The 24,899-nt window shown below is 44.1% G+C and overlaps 1 protein-coding gene across 1 annotated transcript in view; it reads right to left on the bottom strand.

Annotated features, from left to right (window-relative positions):
- The window catches only part of KIF27 (kinesin family member 27), a 1,764,776-nt gene that overhangs the window by 734,680 nt on the left and 1,005,197 nt on the right, over positions 1 to 24,899 (bottom strand). Inside the window, exon 11 of the mRNA XM_069625864.1 lies at positions 10,520 to 10,717. Coding sequence (XP_069481965.1) covers positions 10,520 to 10,717 — 198 coding nt within the window. The remainder of the gene's footprint in view (positions 1 to 10,519; positions 10,718 to 24,899) is intronic.

Genomic DNA, 24,899 nt, shown 5'->3' on the forward strand with positions numbered 1-24,899 from the left:
ATGCAGGGTTCCAGTATACATTCATCACAACCAAGACAGGCTTTCTCGGGCTTGAGGCCAGTTGTACTTTACATGCTAAAATACCTATTTTGTCTTTCCAGACAAGAACAGCATATTTGATAGAGCGATTTTTGCAAGCAATAAACAACCCTCCCGCTGGACGACCCTTTTCCTTTTGGTTGGCTGGCAAACAAAGTTACAAACCCTTCAATCTCTATTGGGTTTACCAGCCACGTCTCTTGAAACATAAGTATGTCCATGTTTCCAAAAAGGTAGTCTCTTGTGTCCTTTGCCCTAAATGTGCTGGAACAACGGGTGTTCCAGCTCACCATATGTAGCCATTTTTGACTAAAGGCTCTTAGTACCTAGGCCCATACTTTAGGACTTGCAACAGAATTTCTGGCAAGGCTGCCAGTGTCGTTTCCTGTGTTGGAGATCCTTCAGCAGATCCACTTCCCTCGTTTCCCCCAGGCTCCTGTGGGCCTCTTCCGTCTTGTTGCGGATAGACCCCTTGTCTGTCATTCAGTTGATTCTGGGTGACGGAGATGTTGTTAGGTGACTTGCTGTACACTGCAATTCCTTCTCGTTCGAGATCTTTAGTTGCTTTCAGGATTGTAGACTGTGCTTTTTAGGAGCTCAGCCCTATCTCCACCATGAATGAGTTATTCCGGTCTGGGAATTTTACATATTCAATGTCGTCCGTGGAAAACAGAAAGAGACATCTGTTTTTTTTTTTAAATATAGACAAGATCACGGATCTGCTCAGGGATTTAGGTATCACTGATTTTGCTGTGATCTTCAACCATAGTTTTGGTATTTCAAAACCTGCGAAGGTGTCATCTGGGTTGTCTGTTTCATTTCCCTGTGCCTCTATCTTCTCGTCATTTATTGCTTCTGCCAATCCCGCTCTCTAACTTCCCTTCACCCATTTCCATCTCTGGGATGGTTTGAAACTTTCCTTCCCCCAAGCTCATGGTCACTAGTCGCCTTTATAAATATCGGGGCCAGTTTTATATTTAGGCCTTTAATAGCAGTACCACCACTCCTAGTTTAGGCGGCTGCTCCCCCCAACTGTCGATTCTTCTGAGTTAATATAGGGGCAAGCCTCAGGGGTTTGTCTCTTTGGACTTTGGGAATGTCTTCTGTTTTTGTTTGTATCTCGGTTTGGAGACCTATACTCACTCTCACTATTTCAGGGTAACTGTTTGGATTTGGCTGTTCGGCGCTTTTAGCCCTTATCTGATTGTGAACAGGGCTCTCTAGGTTACTGGCTTCTATTTCTGAACAGATCTCCATGTCTTTCTTCAATTATATTTTTTGTTTTTATTTTGTTTCCTTTTCCCATGTCACTTTGTTTAGTTTCAGCATTTACACCTTGATTTTTCTGTGTTTTTTGGTTTTTAGATTTTTTTTCTCGTTTTTTTGTCAAATGAATATTGGTTTCCATTTCTGTGTTCTTTCCCTTTCGTCCCTTTCTTTGTCTTTCTTCTCCTTCTGTAGTTTTGGTTGCTTGCTTCCGTCCAATTTGAAGCTGACTCATTTGGTGATCCCTTTACTTCTTCCCCTGGTGTTTGTTGGTTCTCACTTGTATGAACATCTTGATCTTCTAATATTTGGGCCGTCCTCCAAAGTTCTTCTATTGTCGATTCTGCCAGACGTGTCTTCAGATATTATGGGATTTACCTCACCAGTTTGACTCTCCTCTTCCCTCTGTTTTGGTTTATCCCGCCAAATTCGCAAGAACTCCTGAAGCAGATTTCTCTCCTTCTCTCCATTTTTCCCATTTTCTACCATTAATGCGTGGAGGAGGTCAACATCTTTACTTTGTTTTGTATTTTCTCTTTTGACCTCTATTATAGATGGTAGTAGTGTGACATTAATCACATTACTGAGGCCAACCATGGACGCATTACATTTTGCAATTTCATTTGTGAGTTCCAACAGTATCCCTGCTTGGGATTGAACCTCTCCTCTCAGCAATTCGAAAACCGAGACCAGGGAATTTAGGATGTAGTTTAGGGCACCCAGTGTTGCTCCACTTGGTGTTGTAGCTTCTACTGTTTCCCCCTCTCTTCCATCTATAGGTTCTTTATATTGGGCAGTTGGGTCTATGCTTATTTTCCTTCCTTCCTCTTCATTTGCAACATTACTGGTCCCCTGTTCCTCATCTGCATCCTCTCGTAAGGCCTGTTACTGCAGCTCTTCTTCCAAAGTGTTTTCGCTCCCTCTGCCGCTTATTGCAGAAAAAATCATATTTAAATCAGGATGTTCTACCAGCTCGTCAGGCTTTTGCTGCTTCTCGTTCCGAAATATTCTTTGATTTTCTTTTGAATGTTCTTGGTAGTACCCGTGTATTCCAAGCCCCTTTTCCAATGGTGTGTCTGCGCAGTTTGACTCTATTGCTCCATAGGCTCTTCTTCAGGTGACTGACTTGCCTTATGAACTTGGGCCTTAGTTTTTAGCAGATTAATGGCTGGGCTTTCTGGTATGCCACCTATTAAAGGTGTCCCTATTGTAGTGGAGTGTGCCACAGGTTCCAAATAGGAGCCGTCCGACTCTGGTACCTTTGTTAGGTCGAGATGGGCTGTGCTCCTTAAGTTCATACCGGTAAGGGTGTTCTTAACCAACTAAAGATAGCCCAACCGGCCCCCGGCTTTGTGTGTACTTCTGTACTTCTGGAGCAAAGTGAAGGATATACGTGGTATGTAGGGATGGAGTAGGCAAGTTTTCCAGAAATGTTGCACAGAATGTAAATTGAAGGGAGCAGTGTTGTCAGGGTAGCAATGTTACCGGTGAGAATTCGTGAGGAGGCTCAACGGCACAAAGGCCCACAGTCACCTCCACACCACAGCTTTTGTGCCTATAGCACAACTAGTGAGGATACACGGATAAAGGATTCCAAGGCAGCTTATCCTCACGGTCACCACCTAACAGTTTTAACAATTGGGCAGAGAGAACACACTATGTGGCATGGGAGCTCAAAGACATAGTCAACAGTCACTCCCATCGGACACGTGTGTTTGTGATCTGACGTTCTCTGTTTGTGACAAATAACGCAGTATCACAGTATAACACAATATCAAAATCCCTCAAGGCGTCAGCAAGCAAGTCTGCAAGCTAGACAACGCTAGACAACGCCTGCACAGCCCCCAGTCGGCAGGCAGCCCAGCCCGCTGGCTTCAGCGGCTCCTGCAGCTCCAACGGCTCCCACTCCAGCGGCTGCCGTGCTTCGGGGGTCCCTGGGGTCCTTGCAAGGTCGCTGCAAGGTCCTGGTAGCGGGCTCACAGGACGCAAGACGCGCTGCCCAGGACACGCAACCCAGGAAAGGATTTGAGGAAAAGAACTCAATTACGCTCAATACGCACAACCTGCAAGGCTGCTCAGAATCAAGCCGCACCTCTCAGTTCACCGAGAACAGAAACAGAAAAAGGCTGCTTCCGAGCCTTCCATAAGGCATATAAAAGGTTGAGTGGGTGTGAATAATAAAAAAACAATAAGGGAGAAGGAGGTTTGGGGGGGACCATCCCCAACAATAAAAAATAAACTTTCTGATGGTTTTTTTCAGTGAAAAATGTTTGTTTAAAAACCCATTGAAGAAATAGCTGTCGATGAAAGGATATAGAACCACTTTTGGAACTTAGTTTTTCTATCAAATCTAGGAAACTACAGATAATCCCCTTTTCACCTTATCCTTAGTTATTAGTGTGAGGGTTAGAAGAACAAGTTACTTATCAACTGTAACGTTCTTTCGACTGGATGTTCCTCCCACATATTCCTCATTTTATGATATTCGTATCCTGCCAGCTTCGCTGCTTCGAAAAAAAAATTCTCGGCAGAGTGCGCTGTGAACGAGGTCGTGGCATCGATGTCCATCGATGGGCTCTGTACCGTGTCGACATCACCATCAGTATAAATAGCTTGTGCCGTGCCCGTTGGCTTCAGTTCTGTTTTTTTCGAGGAAATATTCGAGGAACACCCATGAGTGCCTCATGACTGATAGACTCTTTGTGAAAGGAAAGTGTAAGAAACGTAAACTGAACTGCGGGGTAGGATGGGAGGGGCGATGAGGAATATGTGGCAGGAACATTCAGCCGAAAGACTGTTAAAATTGGTAAGTAACTTGTTCTTCGAATGGATTGTGTCCTCCCACGTATTCCTCATCTTATGATAGACTCCCATAGCAGTGGTAATTTTGGAGGTGGGAGTACTAGTTATTGTTCTTATGGACGGAATGCAGTACTGCCATGTCAAATAAACCCTCCTTGGAGGAAGAGGCATCTAAGCAATAATGTTTGATTAAGGTATGCACTGATGCCCATGTTGCAGCTGAACAAATATCTGTTGCAGGGACTCCCCTCTTCAGAGCCACAGAAGTAGCCATCCCCCTAGTGGAATGGGCTCGTAGCCCATCCGGTGGGTCTTTTCCCGCCAATCTGTAGCACTCAATTATAGCCAGAATGATCCAGCGGAATATAGTTTGTTTTGTCACAGCTAATCCTAATTTATGACCTGTATAACCCACAAAAAGTTGGTCATCTTGACGTAATTTTGACATTCTTGAAATGTAAAAACTGAGAGCCCTTTTGGGGTCCAGTCTATGCAGTCTCTCCTCTTCTTTGCCCAAATGAGGAGGAGGATAGAATGTTGGTAATATGATTTTTTTTGTGACAAATGGAAGTCAGAAACTACTTTTGGTAAGAAAGATGGTTTAACCTTAAGAACCACTTTGTAAATGTAAAAAGTAGTATATGGAGGTTTACATGAGAGAGCCTGTAGTTCACTAACCCTACGGGCTGATGTTAAGGCCACAAGAAAGACAGTCTTCAATGTTAGACGCATCAAGGGACAGGAGTGTAAAGGCTCAAAAGGTATACAAGTTAGAAACTTAAGTACTAGATTTAAATCCCAAATTGGGACATGAAAGAGGACTGGAGGGTATACATTTGTAAGCCCTTTCAGGAACTGAATTATCAATGGAAATTTGAAGTAAGAAACCTCTTACGAGGAACGCTTGAAAATGGACAGCACAGCTAGATATCCTTTAATTGTTCCGATCTGGAGACCCAGATTGGCTAGATGCAATAGAAAAGATAGCACCATTGGGGTGTCACATTGAAAAGGGTCCACATACTTACATTTGCACCTGTTACTGAATTTGTTCTGACGACACCGGTACAAGGATTTTGTTGCTGGCCTTCTGGCCGAAAGCAAATTCTCCATTACGTCATACGGAAGCTCCGAATCCTTGTATCTCAACCTCTCAGAAACCATGCGTGAAGGTTGAGTGTCTTGACCTCTGGATGGAGAACCCGACCTTCCTCCTGCGAGAGAAGATCCTCTCTTTGCGTAAGACATATTGGAGGGCAGATGGACATGTCCAGAAGGTCTGGGTACCACGTCCTCCTGGCCCAATCCAGGGCAATTAGGATCATGGTTTTCCTGAACTTTCTTAACCTCCTGATTACCCGAGGAAGCACAGGGACTGGAGGAAATGCGTACAGAAGTGGAAACTTCCAGTCCACCACGAATTTCTCGAAGGAAATTCCCTTGAGCAGTACTGTTCGCACTTCCAGTTTACCGTGGTCGCCAACAGACCCACTAGAGGGGTTCCCCAAAGAGCAAAGATCTCCAGAAGAACTTCCTGAGCTAGCTCCCAGTCGTGGTGGGAGTCTGTGCTCTGCCTGCTCGGAGCGTCTGCCGCCGTGTTCTGCTCTCCGGCTAGGTGAACTGTCGATAGAGAGATTCCTTCTCGTATTGCCCAGAACCAGAGCTGCATTGCCTCTCTGCACAGTGGTAGTGACCCTACACCTCCTCTCTTGTTGAGGTAGTACATGGCCACTGTGTTGTCCGTCATTATCAGAGGGCAGGAAGGCCTTCAGCGCTAGTCTGATTGCCCTCAGCTCCAATAGGTTGATGTGTAGTTTGGACTCCGATGGAGACCAACGACTGCCGATTGTCAGATCGTTGGTATGGGCTCCCCACCCCGTGAGTGAGGCGCCTGTTACTACTGTTATCTCTGGCCATGGTTGCCAAAAAGATTCTCCATTGAGGATGTTGTTGTTGCAAGCCCACCATAGTAGATCCTGAGCAACTGTGCTCGGTACTTGCAGAAGATCCGACATACTCCCTGAGAACTGTGACCACTGAGTTCTGAGGGCCCATTGAAGGGATCTCATTCTCAGTCTGGCCTCTGGCACCAGAAAAATGCAGGATGCCATGAGGCTGAGCAACCTCAGAAAATCGAAGGCCGGCAGATGCTGGGCATTCTGGAACTTTGTTACCATCTGCAGAATGTGGAGAGCCCTCACCTCGGGAGGCGAGGCTTTGCCCGAGGAAGTATCCAAAACTGCTCCGATAAACTGGAGCTTTTGGGATGATATCATGTGAGACTCCTTAAAATTGAGGGAGAAGCCCAGTTTGTGAAGAAAGTGACAGGTGATCGACAGATGTTCCTGAGCTTGTTCGGGAGAACGTGCTCTGATCAACCAATCGTCCAGGTAGGGGTAGACGTGAATCCCCCCTCTCCTGAGACTTGCTGCCACAACCTCCATCAGTTTGGTGAAAACCCTCGGGCGAAGGTCAGCCAGAATGGCAGAACTCGAAGCTGGAGTGAGAACCGCCAACTGCAAACCTCAGGTACTTTCTGTGCTTGGGATGGATTGGCACATGAAAGTAAGCATCCTGAAGGTCGAATGATACCAACCAGTCTTGGAGTTGGAGAGCCTGAAGGATCTGAGAAAGGGTACCATCTTGAACTTATCCTTCCTGAGGAACTTGTTCAAGTTTCTTAAGTCCAAGATGGGTCTCAATCCTCCGTCCTTCTTTGGAATGACAAAGTAGGGGGAGAACCAACCCTTGTTCCTCTCCGCTCCAGGTACCTGTTTTATTGCACCTTTCTCTAGCAGGGTTAAAATTTCCTGCAACAGAAGCAGATCTGGAATTTTGACAGAGTTGGTTCCTGGTGGATGGTCCTGAGGCCTTTTTAGGAAGGGAAGGCAGTAACCGTGAGCTACTGTCTCCAGTGCCCAAGCATCTGAAGTAATGCCCCGCCATTCTTTCAGATGCTGCGAGATTCTGCCTCTCACCGGGGTTTTGTGTGGTAAGGCCTCAGAGTGATTTGGAGGCGGCTGCAGGAGCGGCTGAGGGCAAAGATGCCCTTCCTGAGGCTGGTTTTGCACTTTTTTCTCGTCTACCACGAGCAACATTTCTCTTGCCTCTTTGAATCGCCTGTCCTCTTCCTCTACCAAAAGAGGAGTAGTACCGAAAAGAACGACCTCTCCAGGAAGATGAGCCCGAATAAGGTTTCTGAGGCTGTCGCATGGAGGCGTTAAGAGATTTAGCTGCCGCTTTTGAGGTCTATAGTGTTTCTAAGCTTTCATCAGCTTTACTACCAAACAGCCTCAAGCCATCAAAAGGCATGTTGAGAAGTCTGGCCTGCACATCTGGTGCAAACCCCGACTTCCTCAACCACGCAAATCTGCGCAGCACTGTGCTTGCAGCCATGGATCTGCTGATACTATCAGCAGTATCCAATCCAGACGGGAGACATTCCCCCATTGCCTCCTTTCTGTCTTTGACAATATTCAGGAAGCCTTCCCTTTCCTCACCTTCCAGAATAAGTTCAGCCGCCACCGAAATGCAGTCCCACAGGATATGGCTGAACCTGGCCAGGGTACAGGTGACATTAGTTGACTTGAGAGCCATGCTACCCGAAGTAAAGACCTTAAGGGCCCAAGCATCCACCTTCTTATCCTCTCTATCCGGGGGGATAGATGGATATGCTGTCTGTCTTGAGGAAGTTGCAGCCTCAATAACCAGACTTTCTGGAGTGGGATGCCTGCTTAAATAATCAGGATCAGAACTAGACGTTCTATACTTCTTAGGAAAATTACTGTTGACTGCAGCAATAGTATCAGGAACTTCCCAGTTTTTTTCTACCGTTCTTTGAAGTGCCCTATGGAAGTGGAGAACTGGATCCTTCTGGGGGCCCTGATCAAGTATGTCAGTCAAATCATCCTGATCAAGTGGGTGAGGCTCTACCCCAGCCCATGTATTCCACCACTCTATTCATTAAACTCCTGTACCATGACTCTGCATGTTCTGCAGGGTCAGCTTTTGCAAACTCCAGCTCAGGTGACGTATCAATGCTACTAGCAGAGTGAAGGGTATCACACAGGTCTCTCATTTTCAATTCTGGATCGATTAATTCTTCTGGGGCCTCTCTAGTACCATATTGTACCCCAAAAGGAGAAACCTCCTCTTCTTCAGAACCACTTTCTTCAAAAAAAGAAGACATAGACTTAAAGAAGTCTGACTTAGGTAAAGGAGTAAATCTCCTTTCTTGTTCATGAGTTTGGGTCGAAGGAATCGAAGGAACCTTCAATGGTATCGAAGGATTCTTCAAGGACACCGATGATGTCTTTGACAAAGGCGTCGAAAACACTTTTGGCTTCAATGACGAAGCCGCCGGCGTCGACAAAGTCGTCAAGGGTTTTGACTTTTGTTTTATTTACGGTGTCAGGGAAACACTCGATTCTCGAGGAATCTTCGCAATTTGACGTTGACTCGAGTATTATGCGTTTCACCCATACTACTTGGTTTTACCACAGTAGTTCCTGACTTCCCTTTGTCGTCTGACGAAGGAACCGGGGTCTGGCTCTTTTGAGGCTTCTTTGAGGGGGTCGAGGCCGCATTCTCAAAGACCTCCATCATCTTCCTTCAAAATTCTTCCCATTTTCTTGGGGAATCCGACTTAGTGGGGCATCGTACCAATTCAGTAGATTTATCGGAGGATGAAGAGGGAGATCCATGTCTCCTCTTAACCTTTTTTGAAGAGAAAGATGAAGAGCGTCTCAATCTACGAGATCGAGATCTCTTAAGAGTGTTTACGACGATCCGATTCTTTCGAATCGCTCGACTTCCTATGTCTTTTTGACAAGGCCTTCGATGAGGCCTTAGAAGCTTCCCGCCCCACCACCAGATTACCTTTCCTCTCACGAAGGGCCTTCTCCGTCATCGACTGAGAGGAGCCACAGTCGCCGGTTCGATGGTCTGAACCTAGGCACCAAAGACAAACACGGTGAGGATCTGTAATTGACATCTTCGATCCGCAGTCAATACATTTTTTGAACCCCGTCTTGGGAGTAGAATGGGTGTAAGAAGACGACATTTTCAGAAGAAACTTTCGAAGCGTGCCGTTCTCGAGAGCAAAGCAATCGGAAAAACTGAACTGAAGCCAACAGGCGCGGCCCAATCTATTTATACTGATGGTGATTTCAACACGGTACGAAGCCCGTCGAGGGACATCGACGCCACGACCTCGTGCACAGCGCCCTCTGCCGAGAACATTTTTTGCTGGCAGGATACGAATATCATAAAATGAGGAATACGTGGGAGGACACAATCCATTCCAAGTAGGTTTTTGGACACAACAGTGAACTTATTTTTAGTTGACATCCTGACGGACGTTTTAGATTCCTGTGAGGCAGGGATACCCCTCTTAGTATTAGGGATCAGTAGGTGTTTTCCCAACCCTTGTGTCTTTAATAAAAGCCTGTATCAATCAATAATATCACCATTGTGTCCGAGTCTTACTTCTGCACCATTATAGGGTGTACTTCCCTTCAGAGAATAAAGGGTTGTCTGATTTTCACACTTTGATTGATGATACCCTTTAGTTTGTAACTCCTGATGATGGAAAGTGGGACACCGCCTCACCTCGCACAACAGCAACGTATATCTCTTACACAATCTGCCAGACCAGCAGTTTACAGAAATTACTCATTTGCCAGATGTACTAACGTTTTGCAGTGGTGCAAACCCAAACCAGTGTAAAGTGCAAATGTTTTGGAAATTACAATATAGCAGTTTAGGTTTGGATTCTACATTTCTTAGAAAAATCGGGAGACGAAAAATGGCATTAAAATGATATACACATCGAAGGTGCAGGACAACATTTTAAAAATAAAGGATCAAATTAACGTTTTTGTTGCTGCAGAAAACAAACGATCTTCACGGTGGCTGAAGAAACAGAAACCACACATAAAAGAACAAAATAAAAGAAACGAGTGGACAATACATCTGAAAAAACGATTCATCATTCAAATAACAGAAAAGTATCTCAAAAACATTCCGTGCCAGCAGAGAAAAGGAAAGTGCATAGACACTTTACCAAGTGTGAATAACTCAACAAAGTATTCATGGGGTATGTAACTCACCTTATCACTAACAATAATTCAAGCGCTGGAGACTGCTTGTTGCCATTATTTTGTGGCAAAACAAAAACGGATTGGAAGAGTCAAAAAAGTAAGCCTACAAACCTATACAACTTTGGGAATTAAAAGGGATTCATTATTAGTATATTTTTGTTCACAGGTAGCACATAATAATGCTTTGCGTGCAACATCCTGACAGCTAGGATGAGGCAAACACCTTGCAAATCGCCCACCATCCCAGCAGATATGATTATGATGCATTAGAAGAATAGTGCAGTGGGTGAATAAAGAGGGAAGATGCTTACTTTTATTTGCTGTTGATCTCTTTGAATTTCAGACTCCAATTTTCGCTTTTTTTCAGCCTCCTCCCGTAGCTTCTTTTGTAGTTGTGCTTGCTGCTGTCTCATGTGATCCACGTTTTGTTCTAACTCTGTCACTCGTTTCTCATTTTGTGTGGATAGTGACGTCAACTTCTTGGTGTCCTGTTGCTTTTTGTGCAACATCTAAGAGAAGATAACATATTCCCATTGCACCAAATTAAAATATAAGTGTACATTTTCCAAAGGCAGCTATTGAACTCAGCGACGGCAACCCTAGAGTTATGATTAAACGGGCCTCTCCATAGGAAGAAGAACACATCAGATGCTAATAGTTTTACAGCTGTTCAGTTTAACTGTACAACACGTTCCAAAAATATATATCTAACTCTGAACTGTTTTGTAGAGTTTTGAGAAGGACATGCACTCGGCACAGAGAATGCTAAGTTCATGACCAGCGGCACTCTATGTAGGTTCACAGAGTTCGATGTATGGATGAAGGCCATGCCCAGCAGGCCTTGCAGGTAGAATTAATATGGCAGTGATCACTACAAGTACATGTTAAATATTCTTTAGGCATGGCTGCAGGTACATTGACTGATGTGCATGGTAGCAGACCATGCCATAGGCACATTAACCTTACCTGCAGTGCCTGCAGCAGCCATGCCCAACCAGTATTGTAGGTAGGTTCATGATGCTCTGGGCACGGTGACCACTAGTCATGGCTGGAGGCCATGTCCATCCAGAACTGTAGATAGGTCCAAAGTTTCTGGGGGATGGCTGGAGGCTAAGCTCTAGCACAGTGTCTGCCACGCATGGGTATGGGCCTTGCACATTAGCAACTACAGGTAGGATCACATTGTCTCGGCCATGGCAGTAAGCCATGCCACAAAGCCAAGTGACTGCTCTGGCCTTGCCCAACATGCACTGTAGGTAGATTCACATTGCATGGACATGTGGGTATGTTCACTGAGCCATGACCAAGGCACAGGCCTGAGGCCATGTCCAGCATGCACTGAAGGTAGATTTACTGTGCTTGGGGCATGGCAGGTAGGCTTACTGTGCATGGGCATAAAGTAAGTCCAGGGCCAGGCACTGTGACCAACGGATATAGGTACATATTGCTATATCATTAAAAATAATGGATTGTTAAATAAAGTCATAATTAATCTTCTGTTATAAAAATCCTTTGAAGTTGCAGAAAAAACTTAAGTTGGAGGGACATTAGGATTATCATGCAAAAGAAACACTGAAAATCATCAGTTAGGATTAGCAAAACAAGCATAACTCACCCCCCACCATGCAGTGCTCTTAACATCATACCGTTGTTGGTCCAGATTCCATCAGGGTAAAGCCTGAGCAACAAAAGAGCACTGTGGTAGGTGTGAGGGGTCAGAGTTGTGAGGCGGACCACATTGTGAAGTTTTCTCAAAAATGCCATTTAATTATATTATAAGGTTGGATGAACGCTTCACTATCCCTACCGTGAGGATTTCTCTGTCAAAAATGAACTAAAGGAAACACTGTTACAAAGGATATCTGTCCCTCACTCTTTTAAATATAACAAATAAACAAGGAGATGCATGGCAGTCAAAATAATGATTGAATTCGCAATAGAACCCCAGTCTCTCTTCATAACCTGGGCGGACTGCACTTACACCCAGGTTTAAACGTGATTCTGATTCACAGTTCAAGAAATTAACACAAGGAAGTCCTGATTTGTAACAAAGTTCCAATACAATTTGGTGTAACTTTAACTTATCAACAGAAAGTTCCAACACAAAGGCTACAAGTCTCTTCTTCTTTGAACAGGGTCTCAGTTCTGCAATAGCAACTATGTTTGTCTCAGGGGGGGTTTCCCTAAACATAGGAAATGGATAGAGCTATTATGGGACCTGACAGTAATCAAGTACAGAGCGCAATTCATACAGTATGATGGGAGATCTGGACTCAATTACTGAGGATTCCCGCAGGACTCATACCCGTATGATCCGGATTTACTGATAAGCTTTGACCCAGAAATCAGAGACATACTGACCAACTTATACTGGACTAGATTGAGGAATAAGCGATGCATAAAAATGGGAGACTTTTATGAGGAAGGGGAAACTATTATCATTCCAGGAATGGCGTCAACGATATGGTATGCCAGAAGGAACTTTTCTAAATGATGCCCGAATAGTTAGAAGAATAGCCGCCCTGTAGGAAGGCACCCCTGAAGAACAGAAAATCGACCCCCTACTGCACCAATTGTTAAGCATCACTAATAGTGAGGTCTAATATCACATTTCTATCAACAGATAAACGTAAGGAAGAAACTCCCGGAGTTAACTTTGAAAGCGAAATGGGAACGAGACGTAGGGAGGGAAATACCAGACGAGCATTGGATAAAAATATGGGAACAGATTTGGAAGGTGTCAAGGAATGCCAGGTTTAGACTTATCCAATACAATGTTATCCATAGAGTATACACGACCCCGTCCAGACTACACACAATCAACCCACAACAATCACACACCTGCCCAAGGTGCAAAGGGTCTATGGCAGGCTTTTGGCATATGACCTGGGAGTGTCAAATAGTCCAGAGGTTTTGGGAAGAAGTTGTGAACACCTGGACGGGCAGTACATATCTGTGTACACCTGAAACATGTTTGTGGGGCATACTACCAGGGGGCAAGCGTGCGAAACCGAGAAGAAATAAAGTGGCATTTCTACTCATACTGGCTAAACGCAGGATTGCGATTTCTTGGAAGCACCCGAAAGGCCCATCTATCCAACAATGGCTGAGAGACGTACATCGCAAGGGGTAAGCAGAAATTGAATTACTTAGATGGTTTATGGTCATAATACCGAATTTACAAATCTCGAAAAAATTAATCTCGAAAAAAAAGGCCGAAAAAAAAAGGTCGAATTTTTTTTATGACGTTTTTTTATTCGAAATAACCAACTCCCTTTTTTTTACCATTTTTTTTAAAATCCCGGACCCCAAAATAAATATATAATTTAAAAAAAAAAAAAAAACACTTTTTTTTCGGTCTTTTTTTTTCGACCATATTGTTATTCGAGATTTTGACTGACCACCTACTTGGATATCAAACTCCAACAGATGCAGAGGTGGACAGTAGTATGGACTGGGGACAAATGCTGAATGATATGATGGCCACCGCCGACCTGCGTCCCTCATGATGAGAGGGAGCCAAGGATTGATAAAAAGTATGATATGGACCACTCCCCAATGTGACCTGTGCAAGATGTGAAAGTGATGGTCTGTATTATGGCTGCCGTGATAGGCAGTCCCACAATTGTGAAGTAAATAGGGACAAAACCGCCGGTCCCCGACTCTGAACTTTTATATTTGACACACCCGTACCGTGTACGTTACATCAGCTGCCCAAACCTATGAAGTAAATAGTGTGAGGAGGTACCTGTTTTGTAATCTACACTAGTTAACTGTTGGCGTGTTGCTTTGATGATAACCCAAAATATATGTTAAAATGCAAGCAATGTTTTATAATGAATCGCATTAAGTTAATATTGTATACATTCTCGAGTAATAACTCCAAGAAATACAACTTTTCTACAACAGTCTTGCACAGCTCTTCCTCTAGTACCACTAACAACAATCAATCTCTCCGTCAGGACCACCAATGTCTCGTAGCACTCCAACTTCCACCTGGCTTGCTCCCATCTCAGGCCTACAATCTCCAAACGTTTACCATCCGGGTATACTCCACTGCCCAAACAGCATTTCAAAATAAGTGTTTTTGTGGTCAACGTCAACTGATAATAGATTTCAACACAGCATTCAACAAATTGCAGCTTCAAAGCATGCAACTCTTTTCCGGGAAAACAAGATTCACATTGGTGCTCTTCAATACTCTTGGGCAAATTATGCTCCTCTCCCTCTCGATGCGTTTTTCCACAGCACGGACTACTTTGCTTCTGGGTTCCTCTACTCTTCACCAACAACGCCAACTCTATGGCCTGCACCTGAGGGGGCCTTTTAAGCCTCTCTGTCTCACGCAGGTGTGGGTCATCTGCATTACTAAACTGACCACTCCTACACCATTGTACCTCTTCAGCCCTCTTCTTCGTCCAAGTACTTAGGGAATTATGGGACTTGAAGTCCCTAACGGAAAAATTAGGTTTTCTTATTTCTGTTGTTTTACTATAAGCCATTAGAAGAGTGGGGCTTCGGGAAAACATGAAGAAGGGCGTTTCCCATACTTCCTGACCTGCTCTTCCCCTCATGTGATCCTCCCGCAGAACACCACCCTGGGGTCAGAATCACAAAGCGTCTGCCTTTCCCTGGCCACAGGAAAAGGTTCCGAGGCTAGGTGGTCTGGGGGAATCATTGCTGATTCATCATATAGGCCAACGTCCAAAAGTGGGTAGTGCTACATCCTAGCTGCCTATGCAGGGCAAACAGGTAAGGCATGCAGGAAGCAGTTAACTGGGGACAGCTGTGGAAACAGTGGGAGTGGAGCAGGAGAGGAGAGCAGGGGGGCCGTACAACAGGAATGGGGAGAGGCAGGGGGGGCACCCACCAAAGATCCGGGAAAGAAGTAAAAAAGGAAGGGAGAACTTGCGGTATGATGGACCTTAAACGAGCAGCCCTCTGTAATGTTGTACATTTGTGTGAAGTGTTCACATCAAAGAGATCAAAATTAGAATTAGGATTTGTGTCTTTTGTTGCTAGATGTCCATGTGATACAAGACTCATTGTCAGATATAAAAGGGTGTAGATGCACAGGCAGCATCTAGAAATCGATGTGTTGTACATCTCTTCAGCTATAAAAGGGTGCATCAGAAGGTTCATCTTATATACAAACATGGAGTACCATAGTCTTTTACTAGAGGTCCCCTTGGAGCAAAGTTTCACCTATACAAAGGTCCAGTACCAAAGGCTCTTGTTATTAGTGTGTCCTGTAGAACAAGGGTAATCTGATTTACACAGGTGTAGTGCATTAGAAAATGATGCAACTAGAGGCCACTTTGGAAAAGGTTCATATCGGAAATACACAAGTGTGTCCTACTAATATTTGCATTAAGTGGTCTTTTTAGCATATTCCACAACATTAGAACTGAATTCAGGCTATTATAAATAATATTTACAGTCCATTTTATGTATTTATTTATAGGAGGAACAATGCTCTTTTGATCACAAAAGAACTTGGAACAGATAAGAAATCAGATTTGACGGGAAGCAGTGCACTTCTTACAAAGGGGATAGTTTGAGGGACATTGTGACCAGGTTTACGGAGGGGAGTACATGGAACAATCACCGGGGACAAGACATCTTACATAGATTAAGGACAACCAACATTGGACATTTTTAAGTGCAGGCAGGTGGTCTAGCCAGCTTTGCTTGGGATGTGACCATGATGGGTGAAGTGCAAGAGTGGAGGCAGAGGAAGTGAGGGACTGAGACAGGTTAGAGGCAAGGGAAACATGTTAGCTAGCAAGCAGATGAGAGGTAGCTTAAGAGGGTAACTCGGAGGCGAGGAGGTAGGCTCTTAGTTTGGTTTTGAACACATCTGTGTGGACTGTTTCTCGGATGTCGGGGGGGAGAGAATTTCATGTAAGCGGATCAAGAATAGAGAAAAAGCAGAAGCGAGAGGAAGCACACAGAGGGCAAGTAGCCACAAGGGTAGTCCAGAAGGCAGAGCAGAGATTACAAGAAGGCTTGTAGATTTAGATAGAGAAGGACAGATGCAGTGGTGTTTTACTGTGGATAGATTTGTGAACCAGGAGAAGAGATTTAAATCTGGTCCTGTTTTGCATCATCAGCCATCCAGCGACAGTGTCCTGGTAGCGAAGTGAATGATCTTGTCGAGAGGACAGAAAGCATAGATGGACGATAAGAGGATGCTGGCACAGTAGTCCAGTTTAGAGAAGAAAAGAGTGGTTAAGAGATGCTTGGTAGTGTTAAAAGGAAGGAGGTGCCTGATTTTGCTAGTTTTTAGGCGGTTGAGGCGAGCTGCTGTTTGAGCTGTGTTTTGAGGTTACCCTCGAAACAAAACAGCTCAACACAAACCTACTGAGTTGCCAATAGTTGCTTTTGTTTCGCTCATGTACTGTGAGTAGTTGTAGGTAATCTGTGATGTCATGTATGATATTACAGGCAGTGCATGGGGAACAAATTATGTTTGCTTTGATAACCAAGGTTTTGCTCTACAATCATAACGTCTCTGTAACCAAGGTTTCTTAAGTGAATATATACATACATCTATGTTTACAACGAACTTTGGTAAGGTATGTGTTAATGGGCTAATAACTTACACTTCACAGCCGTCTTTTTGTATTTGAGAGGGTTTATTTAGCAATACATCCAAGAGAAAGGCCCCCAGCTGTGAGCCAGGATATCTGTCTCTCCTCCTGCTCTCAATCCTCTCCCCTCCTGGAATGTGGAACTCTTGCTTAATCATAACAGCAATGGTTCCTTGGTAACTAGGTTGCATAGCAGCAGATGACAATGATGGTAAGTCTAAACACCTCCTAACACCTCCCTTCCTTTTACACAAAATATGAGTGCTGGCCTCATGTAAACAAACATTGCATTGAAGAACTTAAGGCTTCTTATTTACATCGTAAATGATACAAAACTGTGAGAGAGAATAGGTTAAATGCAGTAATGTAAAGTTACCAGGTGTTGTTAACATTTTTGCAAATTGCTATCCTCTCCTTGTTCCAGACCCCACCTCCTTTGACAAGAACAGATGATCCTAAGTCCTTAACAACCTGTTTGGGCTGGGAAAATAGGGATGCACCTTTGCGCACCTTGGTAGGCAGTTTGATCTTAATCCAGTCACCTTCCTCAAGACTGAACACTCTGCAAGCATTTTTCCTGTCATACTGCTCCTTAGATTTTACACCTAATTCGAATATCTTCTCCCTCACTGCCTCCAAATCTACTCCTACCAATTTTGACTTTCCCATCCAGCCTGGACACATGTGCGAGTTAGGCTTCCTCCCTCTTAGTAGTTCAAAAGGAGACACACCCGTAACACTGTGCGGAGCTAGTCTATACTGAAATGTTCTCTCCATTATGGTCCTCACCCAATCGCCTACTGTGGCTACAGCAATTCTAATGGCATCCATGAGGGTGCGGTTGAAGCGTTCTACGCACCCATTGGTCTGGGGATGATATAATGAGGTGTTTACTTGTTCTATGCCATGGTTACTCAAAAACTCTCTGAATTCCCTGGAAACCAATTGGGTGCCATTATCTGACAAACACTTCCTGGGGAATCCTTCTCTCCAAAACAATTGCTCCAAACATTTAATGATGCTACTACTGGATATATCTCTTAGTGTAAATATTTCAGGCCACTTAGATAATAAGTCTATGACAACCAACACATAGGTATCTCTCCCACCTCTGATATTGAAAGGACCTAATAAATCCAAGGCAACCTCATCCCAGGGAACCGTGGAGGGTTCCCCAACGGTCATGGGCACTTTCTGAATCCTAAGACCCTTATTACCTTCAATACAATCACTACAACTGTTGACCACTTCTTCTGTGTCTTTGTCTAGACTGGGCCACCAAAATTCTGCTCTAACTAAACCTTTGGTTCTGGGCAGTCCCAAATGCCCAACATGAGCTAGATCAATTATTAACTTCCTCATTTTGATAGGTACAACCATCTGATGTCCCCTATGTAAATATCCTTTATCAATCCAGAGTTCTTCTTTGACTTTGGCAAACCCACCTAAATCACCAAGATAATTTCTTATTCTGCTCTGCGTCACTAATGTCAACACTCTCTGGTACATTTCATCCTCAGAACATGCATTGTCCCACTCCTCTTTCTTTACTGACTCATGAACCTGAAATATTTCAACACCCTTCTCACGAGTCGGGGAACACTCCTCAGACACAATTTCTCTCAATACTGATCTGGATAGGGCATCAGCGACTACATTGGTTTCACCACTAATGTGAAGCATATTGTATTGTAGTCCTTGTAAGGAAGTCACCCACTTCATGATGCGTCTGGAGACACCCTCCAGACCACCTTTGGTAAATATCCCTATTAGGGGCTTATGGTCGGTGCACAATGTGAATTCTCTGCCCCACAGATATCTTTTGAATTTTTCCACTCCCCAGACACAAGACAATGCTTCCTTTTCTACAACTGAATATCTGTTCTCAGGTCCTTTGAGAGATCTAGAGGCAAATGCGAGTGTGTGTAAGCCTTCCTGATCTTCCTGCATTAAAAGTGCCCCAATACCATAGTCACTGGCATCCACAAATAGTAATGAATGTCTACCTTCCTCAAACGTTCTCAAAATGGGTGCATTGGCAATGGCATCTTTAATCTTACAAAACTCCTCCTCACATGACTCATTCCACTTAAAGGTAACACCATTCCGAGTCAACATCCTCATATTCCTTGACAAATTTGACAAACCTCTAACGAACTTGCCATAAAATTCAACCAGACCAAGAAAAGACAGTACGTCTGCTTTGGATTTTGGTGCTTCCATCTTACAAATGGCTTCTATGGCCTTTTCTTTGGGTTTGATACCTTCTCCCGTGATTTCATGACCCAGATATTCAACTTTGTCCGTTTGGAATATACATTTCTCTAAAGATACTGTAAAACCAGCCTCTTTGAATATGTTCAACACTCTCTCTAACCTTTTATCATGTTCTACTTCATCTTTCCCACACACTAGCACATCATCCTGGTAGCACATGACACCTCTCTCACCTCCCAATAGTCTGTACATCACGTTCTGAAACACACTCGCTGCTGATATCAATCCAAATGGCATGCGTATACATCTGAAGAGACCAATAGGAGTGATGAAAGCTGTAAGATCTCTGGAGTCAGGGTGTAGTTCCACTTGATGATATGCAGATTTTAGGTCAATAAGGGAAAACACTTTGGAACCTGACACACCTGCCAATAGATCATCTATTCTGGGTAAAGGGAATTTATCAGCCACTACATTTTTATTCAGGTGTCTAAGGACAATGCATATCCGCAGAGATCCATTGCCCTTTTTCACTATTACAATGGGACTAACCCACTCTGAGGAATCAATTTTCTCTATCACTTCTTCACCTTCCATTTTCTTCAATTTACTTTCTACATCTTTTTTATGAGCCAAAGGAATGGTAAGTAATTTGGCAACTTTGGGAATGGCATCTCTCTTCAAACGAATTTTATGCACAAATCCTTTCAAGCACCCTAACTTGGTGACACTTGTTTGCCCTCTGGACCCCTCCGTGACAGTACTCGAGACAGATTTTTCACCTTCAACAGTCAACACCTGTTCTTGGTGACTTGCTTCAAGCCTTATCTTGAGCTCTGCCTGATCGCTCCAGGACAACAGCTCTCCACCTCTGTTGGCCACATGGACAGTCCCTATCGACTTCCTAACTTTGAATTGGAGCTCGGCTTCAAAGCACCCTCAAATTTCTATAGGCACATCTCCATAAGCATTTGCTCTCACCACATTCTCCCACAATGTACAACATCCAAATTTCTCCCTCCACACATGCACACTTATCAAAGTATAATCTGCTCCACTGTCCATGAGCATTGATACTGGCACACCCCCAACTAGCACAGTTGCATATGGTTTCTTTTTCTTGATCTTACCATCAATGGCATTGACAGAAAAAATAACTTCCCTACCAGCATCATCAATTGAAATATATTCCTGATCCGCATTGACTTCATGTATTTGACCTGAGGTGGTATAGAAATTCCTACAGCATCTAGCCATGTATCCCCTGACCCCACATTCTTTACATACGTGTGTTGCATAACATTCTTTGTCAGATGCTATGTGAGACAAACTCCCACATCTGAAACACCTCCTAGTTGAAGCAGTTCTCGGGTAACCAGAGTCTCTGCCACCCCTAAAAGTACTATTCTCACTGGGCGGTCCTCTGGTAGATGACCCTTGTTGTCCCCATACTCTGGTGGAGGGACCTTGACGACCCTCAGGTCTCCTACCCATTTGCCAAGGGCGACGCGAAGTTCCTGCCACACTTCTCTGCATCACTCTCGAAACCTTTTGTATGGCAGCTTCATTGTCATCTGTTTTGGACTTATCCAGAGATGTATTATCCAGCTGGAGAACTTTTATACATTTATCTGTGTGTTCTACCATTTTCGCTATCTCAATTGCCCTGTCAAGGGAAGGATTTCTTTCCTTCCATAACTCCTTCCTGATGTTATCATTAGAACACTTAATCATCAGTTGATCCCGGACATGCTCATCTCGACAATGGTCAAATCTACATTTGATGGCTAAGCCTCTAAGAGCAGTTACAAATTCCTCAATACTCTCTCCAGTTTTCTGAGCTCTCGTGGCAAATTTGTACCTCTCAAGAATTATATTCTCTTCAACACAGTAATGTTTGTCCAATTTCGCTAAAGTCTTCTCATATGGCCCCCCATCAGGGATGTCTGGAGGTTCTGGTAGTTTTTTGACCACATCCTGCCCTGCGGAGCCTAAGCAGTGAAAAAGAAGCGCATCTTTGCGCTCATTAGAGAAGTTGGGTCCAAATGCTGCCAGTGCATCTTTGTGAAATCCCTCCTTCCAGTCTAACCAACGCACTCTTGGTTCACCTGGCGTTGGAAGGAAGAATACTGGGGCTGGTACATTTGCCATAATGTGGATTAACAAATGTCACCCCCAGGTAACAAACACTCCAAAACGTCACCCAACTGTACCAAAGTTACAATGTGTGCACCCACCAGGTAGATTCCAGTTTAATACACCATTCCAGGTCCGGCATCCGACTGCACAACCAGTTGCTGTGTGTCAATGTAATCGGGGCGTCTCGTTTTTCCGAAACGTATTACTGACACGACAAAGATGGCCGCCACGTTTCCAGGTCCTTTACTCTAATTGTGTGCTGACGTGAAGCAAGGCTGCAACATTAAGAGATCCAATGCGGGAGTTCCTCGCGCTCGTGGTCGACCATTCATTTACCCGACAGCCGGATTCCATTCAAAGGTAAACAACTGCAAGCCGCGGCGGTTGTGTACAACGGCGGGGCCGTGAGTAATCAAGGCAATGGCAAAAGTACATAAGTGACTGACCTCAGGGTGGGACCTCTGCTGGTCCTATCAGCGCTGCCTCTCGTAGTTACAAATCACAATCCACAAATCAAACTCCTCAGAATTCGTGCTCCGCTCCAGGATGCACATTAGTGGTTCACTCCGCTCCGAGACACTGACCGTGTTTCTCGCCTGCAATTCCACATCCAATAGGACACTCCGTCCAAGTGCATCCACGCCTATAATCAATTATTGCCGCTGCTGGGGGCCTTTTCTCCTTGGCCCAATCCTCGTCGCCAATGTTAATGGGCTAATAACTTACAGTTCACAGCAGTCTTTTTGTATTTGAGAGGGTTTATTTAGCAATACATCCAAGAGAAAGGCCCCCAGCTGTGAGCCAGGATATCTGTCTCTCCTCCTGCTCTCAATCCTCTCCCCTCCTGGAATGTGGAACTCTTGCTTAATCATAACAGCAATGGTTCCTTGGTAACTAGGTTGCATAGCAGCAGATGACAATGATGGTAAGGATAAACACCTCCTAACAGTATGGTTATGTGGTATGACAATACAACACATTTTATGAAAACATTATAAACAAGTTCCCAGAAATAAATGACAGTTAATGTGACATTATGGTTAGAACTCAAAAACTCCTTAATTAAGGTCAACAATGCAACTAGAGGTTTCGCCAGGAACTGTTCATGACATCCCTCAATATTTCCCTGTGGGCATTGGTATAGTTATTACTTTCAGGCAAGCCCTTTGCCCAGTGTGCACGTTCTTTATGATTTCATATATAATACTATTTGTGATGTCATGGGTGATGTCATGATCAATATTTGCTCATTTGAGTTGCATATAAGCACACATGACACTGCAACATTTAGGCATTCATGACACACTGCAACATTTAGGCATTCACATTGCAAGATCATTTACTGTTAACCTAACCTACTAATTTCTTTCAGAGTACTGTTTCTATCACTTCAAACCTAAAGCAAAAAGGTATATTTCAAGTGGAAATGCAGGATGAGTAGGCACATAATCGCTAGCTAGGGTAGTTCTGAAGAACGTACAATGTGCAACAGGGACATAGTATTGTTACCCACTGTGAGGAGTCAGACATGAGAGCTGGACACAGTTATGGTATTCTCAAAGTCAGGCATTTTATTAAACAAAGGTGGGTTGCGAAAACGCCTCTCTAGCCATATTCAAAAGACGAACTTCCATCCCTAGAAAACTAAAACTAAAGATCTGTCTGTGCCAAGTAGTCAGTAACTTAAAAACCGTCCTTGTGTCCAAAACACTCTAAACTGCCCCTCACCCTAGAAACAAAACAAAAAAAAAGGGTGCCAGGAAATGTCTTGGACTTGATGTTAGCAAAAAGTGTTCACAACCAAAAATTACTCAAACAAAAGTGTTTTCCAAGCAAAGACCCTTGGATCCAGAGATTGGTTCACTTTCCCTGGATTTTTAGGTAGGATGGCAAGAGTGTCTCTTTATCCAAAAGTGAAATTATTTCTTTGCACAAAGTTCTTGTTCAAACAATACATTCCATAACAGTATTTCTTTAGTTCTTCTTGTAACTTTTGTGATTTTGCCTGGTATACTCCATTACCAGGTATCTTCCCACAATGTCAGAATCTTTATACAACTTTAGGTGCATAGTGTACTTGTCTGCCAGGACTTCTTTCATGGGCTTCTCAGATCCCCTGGTATACTCCCCCTGCCAGGTATCTTCCCACAATGTCAGTATCTCATGTAACTTTTGTGGATTGCCTGGCATACCCTGCTGCCAGGAATCCTCCTATGGGTTTTTCAGATCCCCTGGTATACTCCCCTGCCAGGTATCTTCCCACAATGTCAGCGGCTTGGTGTACTCCTCTGCCAGGACTTCTTATTTGTTTCTGTGAAGGCATCATGAAGCAAGACACAGACAACAGACAAAGATCAAAATAAACTACTTTATTAAATCATATGTTAGGATGGTAGAAGGCCTAACTTGACCTATTCTAAGGTGGGATCTCCCTACCTGAACTAAACTAAGGAAAGTCTGAGTCAAAGAATTCAACTTAAAAGTTTGTCTGTGTCCAAAGCCTCTACTTGCCCTCGCAACTAAAGCTAAACAATGTGTAGGGATGTCAATAATAAAAGAAATAGTGTTCAACTCAATGTTCTGAGCTTCTTCCAGCTCCTAGCTCTCTTTCAGCTCTCCTTCCCCAAGTGCAAGAATGTTCCACAGAATTATCAAGATTACCTTTCTCAAGTTCAAGGCAATACAGCTCCAAACAATCCTTGGTGTTCCCTTCCCCCAAGTTCCAAGCAACACAAAAGAAAATGTCTTGAGGCTCTGTTCTCAAGAACACATGTGTAGTTCCTCAAGTCTCAGGGTTCCCTAGACCATGTATAGTTCTGGTTTGCCTCATCAGTTAACTTACAGTGCTTTTCATTGGATTGTTTCACATTGTCTTTGGTTTTCAGCATTCAGAGGTCACTTATCAAGGCGCAGTTGTCAGACTACACGGTCCACCCATCACAGGTCACGCAAACAGGATCCCTGGGCTCTTCAGCTGACACAGGTTCTTTGGTACTTGCTCCTGTGCACCAAATCACTTTAATTAAGTTCCTCTTTATCGGCCTATTGACTTTATGTGCTAATTTACACTACTCTGGCTTCTCTTTGTCAGCCTCTTGGCTCTGCCATCACATGTAACACACCTCTTGGCAGTCTTTGGCCTTGCCTCACTGCATTCACTCATAAAAGTTCACTTTGAGGGTGTTTTGTTCGCACCCCACCTTCTAATTACCCTATGGCCCACTTGTGCCTTTTTCCGTAACTCATTTTCACATGGGCACCTTGGTTGTTCTCTTTTACTTGCTTGGCCCATAGCGTTTTATTCCATTCAGTATTTAATATGTTCAACTTCAGAGTTTCATTCAATTCGGTGCTCAATATGCATTCATGCTTAATTTTAAGTTTCCATTCAGTTTGGTATTCGATATGCATTTGTTTTCCTTAATTTGGCGGATGGATATATATTTGCAGTTCGCTAGGAGCACCCCGGTGTTCGAGTGCCCTCCCCGACACTCACAGGCATCCTACGTCTCCTCCCGGTGGGTCCGGCTGCTTCTTCTGTGCTTATGAAGCCGGGAAGTCCACCTTTGCGAGCCCTGTTCGCTTGCCGTGTGTTTCCGTCTGCACGCCAGCAACTTGAATGCTTCTCCTTGGACTCGGGTGGCGTCCTTTCTTCTCTGGGCTCTCTCGCAGCTCCTGCTGCCCGCTCTCTGTCACGGAGGCTCCCAGACTTGCAACAAGTAAACGGGCAACTGGCTTTGAA

Source organism: Ambystoma mexicanum, chromosome 6p (genome assembly GCF_040938575.1).
Source record: "Ambystoma mexicanum isolate Mex_15411 chromosome 6p, UKY_AmexF1_1, whole genome shotgun sequence".
NCBI classification, from domain to species: domain Eukaryota; kingdom Metazoa; phylum Chordata; class Amphibia; order Caudata; family Ambystomatidae; genus Ambystoma; species Ambystoma mexicanum.